The sequence below is a fragment of the Ostrea edulis genome, chromosome 4 (genome assembly GCF_947568905.1).
Source record: "Ostrea edulis chromosome 4, xbOstEdul1.1, whole genome shotgun sequence".
Classification (NCBI taxonomy): domain Eukaryota; kingdom Metazoa; phylum Mollusca; class Bivalvia; order Ostreida; family Ostreidae; genus Ostrea; species Ostrea edulis.
The window spans coordinates 2,183,020-2,195,487 of NC_079167.1; the positions used below are offsets into that span (position 1 = coordinate 2,183,020).

General features: G+C 34.0%; 1 protein-coding gene across 1 annotated transcript; it reads left to right on the plus strand.

Annotated features, from left to right (window-relative positions):
• Window positions 1–1,990: 1,990 nt before the first annotated feature.
• Window positions 1,991–10,832, plus strand: LOC125671429 (40S ribosomal protein S15Aa). The gene is made up of 4 exons (XM_048907171.2): window positions 1,991–2,165; window positions 4,200–4,279; window positions 4,534–4,619; window positions 10,696–10,832. The coding sequence occupies exons 1-4, from the start codon at window positions 2,033–2,035 to the stop codon at window positions 10,787–10,789; spliced, it is 393 nt and encodes a 130-aa protein (XP_048763128.1). The 5' UTR covers window positions 1,991–2,032; the 3' UTR covers window positions 10,790–10,832.
• Window positions 10,833–12,468: the final 1,636 nt, after the last annotated feature.

Here is a 12,468-nt window from a genome sequence, read left to right on the forward strand (position 1 = left end):
AAACTGACACTAAACAATCGACAATCATCATTGCTATGAACTGGTTTTTTTCTTTGTAGAAGATATAAAATAAATTATATGTAATCAATAATTAATATCGGCTTTGTACTTTGGCTCTATATCCTTAAAGTTTTGTTTTATTCTTATTCTAATGATGGTGCTTACTGAAGTACTTTTGTTTATGATGTCAGTAAATGCAGATAAGATACTACATTATAGGTCAAAAAACATATAAACTCTATGCATTATACTCTCTTACATTAAGTAAGTGTACAGTTTGTCCGTCAAAGCATGGAAACAACCATATTCAAGTTCTATCTCGAATTTCCTCTATTTTCCACCGTCCGTTTCAAATTTTTCCATGATCAGTAAGAAGTACATGTAGTATTTTGAATTAGCGGCTCTTGAAATGACAAAATATTGCATATGTTCAATATGCAATATTTCATGAGGCCGTTCTCAAGAAGTAAAAAGTTTTAAATTGCTGTGTGAAGTGACTCGTCAGGGTTTGACATTTACTTTTTGGAGCACTAGACCAGTTTAGCTACTTCAAATGATGTTTACTAGATCTAACCTTATATCCACTAGCCCTGACCAACTTTCCAGAAAAAATTTATTATTTCTCCATATTTTAATACTTGATTCAAAAGAAAAATGTAAAGTTTGAACTAAACGTATTTAATTGTCTCAAAAAATCTTTACTCTCGTCATTCGATTTGGTGCTTTGATTTTCAAACACTTTTTCTGTTTTTTTATATTCTACCCGTCACAGAAATTCTTTAGTCCGTAGAATAAAATGACCCAACCTTGTTTTTCTTTTAATTTCTATTTCATAAGTTCTGCTTTGTTTCTTCCCAACCTTTTCCTTTTTTTTTTTTTTTCTCATGGGACATCTTTCCTTGAGGACGAAAAGTCGTAATTGAAAATAGAAACATTCCAGCATGTGTCAACACCGAAATATGGCTGTTTACTTTCTTATATTTAATTTTTAAAAATGGGGTTTTCTTAATGAAAATTAATTCAATCTATCCGAATCATAACTTTATCAATATTAACATCGAGTAGATGTCATAAAACATCACTTAATTCTGACCACGACTTACTTATTAAAACTAAAAATATAGATTATTTCATCACGCAATTCAGACTCTTTACTTTATTTTTTTAATAAAGAATAAAATATCTTATTGTGTTAAGTTTTTTGTTTTTTTTTAATATGACCAATCGAACTAGTAAACCAACATTTTACCCGACCGGACCTATCATTTAGTAGACTCGGTCGGTTGGACGTGCCTTAGTGTCAAACCCTGCAGTAGTCATGCTGTTGACCTGCAAGTACTTTCTTACCCATCTCCAAATAACGTCAAGTTAACAATATATTGATACTTATTGCAGTCTATGCAAAAGTTTTTTGGACCACACAGGACATTCGGTCCTGTGTAATCAATGAACACACCGGACCGAACCAAATTTTGTCAGACCGAAAAACCTAATGTAAAAAAGTGAAACATGTGAAAAAGTAAAACCAAGGAAATCTTATTTATTATACTAGGGATCCCTCCCGCATAATACTTTAGACGGTCCATGCGGTTTTAATCACATTCATTTACATATTTGGATTTGTGTGCTATTTTTTCTTATAACAAATATTTAAATGACTCCGCATCAAAATAGTAAAGTTCAAAACCGGACACTGAGACATCGGACATTTCGGTCCGGTGTAAAAAATGATGCATCGGACCTCAGGCACTGTACATCGGTCAGGTCCGACGGTCCGATGTCTTTTGCATAGACTGTTATTGGAATAATGTTCACTGATTAGAAAACTTTCTATGGCATCTTTGAAACAATGTGCTGACTAGAGTCAAATTTAAAAAATATAAATAAATGAATGGACAAGAAATTCAAAGTAAGACATCTTTGGATGAATCTGTCATGTGGCAAATTGATGATTTTAAAAAATGTCCTGAGGAATACGTTGACATTAATCTACTGTAAATTTAACTGTTTTGTCATCTCTTCATAGGTCAAAATGGTGCGGATGAATGTATTGGCAGATGCCCTAAAATGTATAGCAGCAGCTGAGAAAAAGGGCAAACGTCAGGTGTTAATCAGGCCCTGTTCAAAAGTCGTCATTAGATTCCTCACAGTGATGATGAAGCATGGTAATGGCCACAGTCTTTTCAATTTAAATCTGAATTGTTTGATACAGTATAATTTCAATTTACAATGTTGCAATTTAGTTAGGCCATTTCTTGGTTTTTTTCTGTTTTGCATCAGTTCAAAATTGTGAAACCTACCAGCCACCCAGGGGAAAAAACAAACAAGCTTTGTAAAAAAAAAAAAAAAAAATGCCTCTGCATGTTGTACGGACATGAAAAACATGTTATTCCATGGTTTTTTTTAAAAGAAGGTCTACAAAATCATTTCTTAATTTGCAACTTGATACCATACTTGAGAGAATAAACTAACTCAACAGTTTTACTGGTTGGCATTAAAACGTCGAAGGCATCGTGTTTGGGTGCAACATGTCTTTCTGATCTGTCAGTTCGAAATGTATGAAGGAACCAAATAAACAACAACCGTCTGCACATTTAATCCCAAAATTAACTTCCACTGCATTTTGTCTTTCTGTCGACTGTGCAACATAACATTTTATTAACGTCTTATTCGACATTTCTATCGGACTTTTAAATGTTGTGCCCAAATTGCCCTTCGAACTCGCTAAGTAGAGCCCCTGAAGTATTTCAAAGTGTGGTCACTTTCCGCCATAAATGCATAGGGGGAGAACACGTTAATCAAGTTATGGGACAGTGAAACACAAACCACATTTCCAGCCATCCTCACCCCCTTTGGGAAGCTAAAAAGCTATTTACCCCCTATCCACGAGACCGTCTCTTACATAATTCAATTGACTGTTGTGCAGACACTTAATAAGGTAATCATGTTCAAACGAAACGTTTTCTTGATTTTGATTTGTTGGAGATGAGTCAAGTCGTATAATTTTCCAATATTTTAACTACTCGAAAAAGGCGTTTTTTACAGAGATTTTCTTTTGTTTTGCAACTTTTGTTGTTCAAAACCTACGCGGACGCAAAACAAAGAAATAGCCTTACCTGGTATTTTCAAACCGGATTTGTTTTTTGGCTGGGATTTTTATTTATTTTTTTTCATTTTGACTACTATTGATCTTCAAAGTGCTTGAAACATAAGATATGAGTAATATAGTTATATAGAAAAGCATGGTTATCAAAACTAAGATTTTGAATAAAACAGCATGACTTGTTTGTTATGCAGTGGCCATAAAATATGGCAGTTGTGATCCTATGAAGGCAAAAATATGACATCTGTTCTTCATAGCTACAACAGTCTTCACGAAAATTCAATGGTCTGAGAACCATCAAAATATACCTATAAATATCCCATAGAATAAGAGTTAGGACGTCGAGGTTTGTTTATTAATTTTTTTAAAGCAAAGAACAATGACTATACTGGTACTTGTATTGTCAGGGTAACTTTTACATAAATTGTGTAAATATTCAACGAACAATTAAAATGAACTTTCATTCAACAAATAATATGCCAGTCTATGCGAAAGTTTTTTGGACCACACAGGACATTCAGTCCTGTGTAATCAATGAACACACCGGACCGAACCAAATTTTGTCAGACCGAAAAACCTAATGTAAAAAAGTGAAACACGTGAAAATGCAAAACCAAGGGAATCTTATTTATTATACTAGTAATACTATACCAGGGATCCCTCCCGTATAATACTCTAGACAGTCCATGCGGTTTTAATCACATTCATTTACGTATTTGGATTTGTGTGCTATTTTTTACTTATAACAAACATTTAAATGACTCCACATCAAAATAGTAAAGCTCAAAACCGGACACTGAGACATCGGACATTCCGGTCCGGTGTAAAAAATGATGCGTCGGACCTGGGGCACTGCACATCGGTCAGGTCCGACGGTCCGATGTCTTTCGCATAGACTGCATAATATGCCTCCCACTCATCTAGTAGAACAATGAACAGGTTTCACATTTGAATGGAGTTGTGCATAGGCGTCAAGTTTTCATATTTAAGTTCAACTTCCCCTCCGTACAAAAGATGTATTGAAACCTTTTTATTTGCATTAATTATAAATGCCTATATCTGTATAAATTCATATACAAATTATTTGATTTATCAGGTTACATTGGGGAATTTGAAATTGTTGATGACCACAGAAATGGCAAAATTGTTGTCAACCTTACTGGCCGATTAAATAAAGTGAGTTGATGCTGTTTATATTTTTCATTTATGCAATTTATATAAATTTTGTATTTTACACAGATCATAAAAAAGTAAACTTTACTTTAAATCATTTTATCTTTCAGTACTTGATCTAAATGTTTTCTATAAAATGATATCACATGCATACTTCATCTTTAATAGCTGTTTTAATTGTGTGGTAACGAGCCTATTTCTCATTTTATTTTTTGAGATTATAAATTGGAAGTTTTATTGATACTGTAATATTGTAGTGTGGAGTGATCAGTCCCAGATTTGACATTTCAATCAGAGACATGGAGAAGTGGACAACAAATTTACTGCCATCTCGACAGTTTGGGTATGTCATTTTCCTGTTTAGATATTATACACCTTTCTAAGATGGGACTATTATGGTATGTTGATCATGTCTGGCCTCCTGTCCCGCTTGGTGTCCGAGTCCTAACTTACTATAAGAAATAGAATCATCAAACTTTGTCAGCTGTATAACTTGGGTAGAGGCAGGGCTCGAAATTTTAAAGTTAGGTCTAGAATCATCAAACTTGGTCAGTTAAAGGACACATGACACAAAAAATTATTTGTCTGTAATCATTGTCTTTATAATCCTTAAGTCAGATTCTCACACTGAATCTGTTAAACAAGCATCTGATAACAAGGTACAGCTGGAAATAGTAATCTGTAAACACCAGCCAAAGCAGTTCTCCGAGCAATGCCGACAGTTAATGAGATAAGAGTCACGTGTGTGTTATATACGTCAGAGGTGAGCTTCTTGCAAATTCTCACCGTAACGTATTCAATACAATGGCTGAAGACTTATCAGAACTCTGATTTATTTAAGAAATAGCAAAATTGAATTGCAGTAAAATATTATTGGAAATCATGTAATAAACTTAAACTTTGATATTCACATTTGCAGCAGATTTAGGTTGTTGATCCTCCTTCCCCCCAAGCTCTAAATTGCTAAACATATATAAATATGTACCAGTATGTATATCATGTATATATTGAAAAAAAATCAACAAACATTCCGTATATGTCTAATGAATTGACATCATGGCATTCTGAACCCCTTATCTATAAAAATGTATGTCACATATAAATAATGTAAGAAACCTACCATAAAACGAATGTAGGAAAAAAAGTCACGGAAAAAAGTCACAGATAAAAATCACAGGAAAATAAGTCACAGGAAAAAAAGTCACAATATATATTTTGTATAAAAATCACATAGATGTATGAAAAAAAGTCACAATATATATTATATTATATGTATAGGGGAAAATTCATAGTATATATTTTGATAGAAAAGGGTCACATATACAAAGGAGGAGAAAGTCACAGTATATATATTTTGAAAGAAAACTACACACATATATATATATATATATATATATATATAAGTCAATTATTATATAAGGAGAAAAGTTTTACTTAAATTTGATTCAAAGTTAGAAGATTCCATGTTTTTTTTAATCATTTGCAACAAACAAATAACCCCAATAAAATTAACTTTTAAGTATTTACAACAGTTAACAGTCAACAGTGCCTGTTGAGATTAATTAGTGGCTTCACAAGGCACCTTTCCCCTTTTCTAGACAGTGTATTCCCTGTATAAGTAGACAAAATGGCATCAGTTTACAATCTTTGAAGCCATACATAGGATGAAGGAAAAAATGTTTTTTGTTTTTTTTTCAGCAAATGTTAACTATTCATCGGTGCTTTATTTTTCCTACGTATGGTCAAAGTCACTCTTTATAAATATTGTGACTTTTTTTCCTTGGTATAGGCAAAAACAATAAAAAAAAATTGAACAAAAGAAATTGTGACTTTTTTTGCTAGGTGTGGTCATAGACACTCTTTCTACATATTGTGACTTTTTTTCCCGTGACTTACTTTCCTGCGACTTTTTTCCCGTTTACCCATAAGACAGGGATTATAAAAAATGATGTTTGTTTTCTTTTGGTAACAATTTTCTCTAGCAAATTGCACCCCCTCCCCAAATTTAAATTTGAATCCTGATACAAAATACGAATAGTAAAAAGCAGTTAACTTGCAGCACATATGTAATCATATTGTAAAAAAAAACTTTGTTTTTTTTTTACCTGAAGTATTTGTCGCTTTCTATATGCACCATACCCAGATGGGTTTTTTTTCTCAGTATTTGATGAAGTTGAACATTCACCTTGGGTAGGCCACTCAGCATCGGGTACAGCATCATCTTTTAACTGAGCCGAGCATTATGATAACCTAATTCAGCTAACCGGGGTGGATAACGAGAATACTGATCTGGCGTAAAGTGTTTCTCACATATTTTACTGTATTTGGTTAATGTAAGGTCTCTTCTATGACAGTAATGTACCCATGCTTTTTGAAGACCTGCATCTTTGGGGAAGCGAAAAAATGTCACATTTTTGTCCACTTTTGAAGAGGTTGAACAATTATAAACAGCACAATACGGTATCCTTACAAACTATATGAATAACTCTTTAGATACAAAGAAATATGAGTGTGCATGTTCTTTGTTTATGACAGCATTTAACCCATTACTGGTAATTAGGGAAACTGTTTGTCTTTGATCAGTGATAAGAAAGATTTATAGTATCTCTTCTGTAGAAGCATATAGCATCTCTGTGCTTTAGCTCATCTCTGACGTCACCCCGACTGTTTCCGATCTCTGGGGTTTAGAATATGCATATTGAGGTCAGGCTGCTTATCAGTACAGTGTTACAGCTTTAGCTGTGAAACGGATGCGTGTTTAACAGATTCAGTGTGAGAATCTGACTTAAGGATTATAAAGACAATGATTGCAGATAAATAATTTTTTGTGTCATGTGTCCTTTAATGCATCTTAGGTAGGTGTATCACACTCAAAGTCAAGGTCACTGTGACCTATAATTAAGATGATATGGCTATACATGGCATAACCCTTTTTTGATCTTGTGTAGATTTGAATCCTAGAATCAGCAAACTGTCAATTTGTACATCTGTAGAGAAATGTAAATTACAGTTTAAAGTCTACCTGCAGATCTGTAGCTCTTGTATATCTGTAGAGAAATGTAAATTACAGTTTAAAGTCTACCTGCAGATCTGTAGCTCTTGTACATCTGTAGAGAAATGTAAATTACAGTTTAAAGTCTACCTGCAGATCTGTAGCTCTTGTACATCTGTAGAGAAATGTAAATTACAGTTTAAAGTCTACCTGCAGATCTGTAGCTCTTGTACATCTGTAGAGAAATGTAAATTACAGTTTAAAGTCTACCTGCAGATCTGTAGCTCTTGGAAAATATTGGGACAGACCGGAGAGCTACAGATCTCCATGTCGAATTTTATCAACCCCAGACTCATGACGTCACATCGTGTGCAATTTTTGCAATGATGTTATGAATACTCATGACACAAGGCATTTAAAGTACTTTCTTTCGTTTATATGAAATTTAATGTACAGAGGAGCATGACAGCTATCTAATGAAAATCAGACTTCTTAAATCCGTGCCATATATTCTGCGTAAGAAGATCCGACAGAACTTGACTAGGGGTCGTGTTAATGTGAACGTCATGTTAGCCAATTGGTGCATCGCCTTGCCAGTGTTCACAATTCAAGGAAAATAGCTGCGATTGTTTGGTTTTGAAAGAAAACACATCGCAGCAAGATGAGATGTCGCAATGCACTGTTTACGTCGACTGCCGTTATATTACTCACGTTAATTAGGTAAACATCTTGAAAACTATTCAAATCGTACCTATCCCTATTCATACATAAATCGCAATTCACAATTTAATCTGGGTGTATTTTGTATCGTACGTTTTGTTGTTTGTATGAACGGAACAGATTAGGCATTATTGCGAAATTTTAAATTCCTTATGTGAGAATATACAATTTTATAGTGTGGAATAAACTTCGTGGGAGAGAGATTACTGCTACTTGTTTATGATTTGCCGGGAACCGCCTAAATAGCCATCATTGTCTGTGTGGCGCAATCTGACTGGCTGCTATTTCTCATGAATATTCCAAGCGAAAGTTCATGCGGACATGGTCCCCTATGGGGTTATGTCAGATCCTATTGTAGCGATTGTGAGCATATCTTAGGATTTGATTTTAATTAGATTGAGCGTGACTCAACTGTCACGCCCCTCTGTGCAATAAATTCCATACAAACAAAAGAAAGTACTGTAAATATAACTTATTCCCTAGTCACTTGGGCTATCAAATATAAAAAAATTTCTTGTCACTTGATAACTTGCTGTCCCTTCAGACCAGTGGATATGAAAACAACTCGCTCAAATTCCATATCCAATAATAATGAAACATTTTTATGATTAAGCCTAATATTTTGTTTATCAAAACCACATGTAGCATCTACAGCGGGTTTTAAAAAATGTATAAATATTACTCTTCTTATCCATAATTTTCACTAAACTTAGAATATAGTTAGCATCATCTTCACCTTTTTTGTCATTTGTGAAAGTGTAATGTCACCGGATTATGAAAGTGTGCCATATTACTTTAGACACTCGAGAATATATGAACTTAGAACTCCTCCTGTGGCTCGTACCTTAGTGTGAAGTCTAGAGAAATCCTCTGAAGATTGCCCATTGTATACTCTGCTTAAACAACTCATTCTTGGAAAACAGTCTTAAATTTTTCTACCTGGTGTACCTGGTGTTATTACTTCATGGTACAACTTAATAAAAGTGAAATCAAGAAATTATTTTTTGTGAGATAAAAACCTGGATGCACTCACATCTCAGTGATTCAGATTGCCATCGGAAAATGGCTGATAAATATTGAAAATGGCCAACTAAAATTCTCCAGAAAGGCCAACATGGCTTATGAAATTTTCGTTTTTTCAGTCAGTACGGCCGATCATTTTTAGTGTTTATCGGCCACAGGAAAAATTGGTTTGTCTTAAAACAAGTACTCAATCGATCGTTTGTAAAGAAGATTTTGAAAAACTTCCCATCCAATCAAAATTACTTTGAGAAAAAATGATTGGTGCCCCCGTTGATCTCTCTTGTGTTTGCAACAATCAGCAGGGAACCAGTTTTGAAAAAAATGGCTTCAAAGAAGAGAGTCTGCTTTGATGATCATGATTGGCAACAAACCCTATTAAACATTAGATTTTCCAGTTGCGGTAGCTCAGTGCTTCGTAACTAGGAGGTCGTGACTTCGAGTCCTGCTCGTGCCATAGCTGCATCAAACCTAAGAAGTCAACATGGTTAGTGATTCCTCCTTCGCCAAACGCTCGTCATTTACTAGATTTAGAAGTGAGAATAACGGGTCTTTCGGATGCGACCTTAAAAACGGAGGTACTGTGTCGCGGCAGGCGTTGGCACGTTAAAGAGCCCTCACTGCTATGGCCCTGAGTGCTCAGCATAGGTCTAAATTTGTGATACTTCACCTACAACTGGTGACGTCTCAATTATCAACGGAATGAAAAACAATAACAACAGCAAACAACACATTGCAACACAGGAACAACCGAAAAGAATTCCGAAACAGTTGACTGCAGTCATGATAATTAAATTGAAGAATTGAAAAATAAAAAGTCAGTTTAATTTTAAAGTTTTGAGTTTATTTTGCAGCATTGCTTCACATGTATTTAGTGCCTAAAGTTTTCATGGAGTTAGGCCAAAGTGGCTGATAATTTTTGTATCATTTAGGCCCTCTGTTCTATCAAACTGCATTCCAATCTGAATCACTGCATCTAATATTTACAAGCCCGATTGTTGAGGAATTTTGAGAAATATTTAAAACAACTAGCCCCAAGGGCACATGCTCTTTACAAAGCACTAGCCCAAATAATCCGTAATTGACTGGCCTCAGGCCATCAATTATTTTGAGCCCTGATGTATATATACCTTATCACGTCTTATATTCATATTATAATCAATGTAAAGTGGATTGATTATATATGAGACGAATATTTTGCAGTTTAAACCCAACACTATTGTAGACTACTCTCTGTATCCGCCACCATTCAATATTCAGTGCTCAATACATTTTTGTCAGTATTGGTTCAGTTCATTATATATGGCTTCAATCAGTAACACAATTATAAATAGCAGATAAAATGGTGGGCACACATATTTTGCGAAAATGAAAATGTTGATGCTTCTCACATTGCAGTGAGCAGGGATCAAAATGAACTGTTTTCACTAATAGCTAGTGGAAATTTTCCAACAAGCAAAATTGAGCTCTTCCTAGCATTTTTCAATCAATCACTTTTTTACAGGAATTTAACAAAACAAGCTTGCCTCTATATCAAAATATATGAATTATAAAAATAAAATAAGACTGGAAGTTCTTTCATTTACCATTTAATGATATCATAGGTGCATGGTGAGGGTCATAGGGTACATTTGTGCAGTGTACATACAGTAAACCCATTTATTAAATTACTCTACTTGTTTTGCAGATTCATTGTCCTAACAACATCAGGTGGTATTATGGATCATGAAGAGGCTAGGCGAAAACACTTAGGAGGAAAAATTCTGGGATTCTTTTTCTGAAAATATCACCTGTAAATATGCACTAATAAAGGTGCAGAAAGTATTTGTTGTTACTTTTATAGATTACTGATACAATATTCTGGTAAATGAAATGGAAATAACCCCGAAAACTTAACAGATATGACATATTCCACCGAATTAGCATAAAATGTCCATTAATCCTCTCTCTCCCCCCAAATCAAAAATATTTTGCCACACATAAATTGTTAAAATTATTTTGGTATGTGAATGTTCAAAATACGAGAGAGAAAATTGATGGAATGAACTCCCTTGAGAATGGCACCTAACTTCTTGGGTACTTTATTTCAACTTATTTAAGAAAACAAGGGGGGGGGGGAAATGTAACATAAAATGTATGTACTTTTACTTAATTTTTATTTTAAAAAATTGTGAACTATTTATAAAAACAAATTATACAAAAGTAAATTCAAAGTAAACAGTTTTTGTAACTTTCGTTCTGTCAAACATACTGACGTTAGCACTAATGGACATATGTACATAGAGATGTACTGCAAAACAATTTACGTTGATTATTTTTCTGGAATTATTGCATTAATAGTCGTAATCTAATTGTGGAACCGATTTTATATTCTCTAAACAAAATATTTAACTAAGAAATTACATTAATACTTGGTCTAACGTCATTCTGTCAAACTACTTGGCACAATGTGACGTTAGCACACTTCTTTACCAAACCATTGTAAGAGTTGTGGTTCTTTGTAATGATTACCCGTGCAAGGGGCGTTGTAATGTGATTTTTTCAATTAAATGGTGGATGAGGTATCCAGATTTATGTATAACTTCAAGCGATAGATTTTCTGTCAAAATTGCTGACGTTAGCACAAGAAATTGTTCTTTTTGTACTAAAACGTATGTCAAACTACCAGTTTATGAATTCAAAGACTTTATTGCAATAAAAACTCGTTATGGGAAACTTTAGTCTATCATATTTACATCACTGCGAAAAGGTTCCGCAAAGTGTTGTTCCGTCAAACAATGACATTAGCATAAAAAAAGTTCCGTCAAGAACTGACATTAGCATTGACAGAAAATAAAAGATATGGGGTTTTATTAAAGCACACCAAACATTGGTCTCAATGTAATGAATTACGTTTAAACCTTTCATTAAGAGAGTCATAGTTAAATAATTTCATCACTTATTTAGTAAACAGAAGATTTATAAATTGTTAACGTCACTCACGTTCCGTCAAAAAAATGTGATGTTGGCAACAATTTTTAATTAAAATTGATTTTAAAAAAAACTTTGATAATTTTATTTTTTACATTTTCTTGATCTTGAGTGTTAATATTTTTAGTTTACCACAAAAAATTACCACAGTTTGGCACTTTGAAAAGAAAATCCCAGTAGAATCAATATAAGCCTTTTTCGTGGAATATGTCTTATGCAGCAAAGTTTTTGGGATTTTGAAAAGTAAGATTTGAGGAGGTGAACTTTGTACAAAGTATACAATGGAAACAAGAATGGGGTGAGCTTTTTACTGTGGCGCCTAATTAATTATACACCTTATCTTTGCTCAAACCAATGAAGATCCGGGTTAGAATAAGTCCTCAGTACCCCTTGCTTGTCGTAAGAGGCGACTAAATGGGGCGGTCCTTCAGATGAGACCGCGAAAACCGAGGTCCCGTGTCGCAGCAGGTGTGGCACGATAAAGATCCTT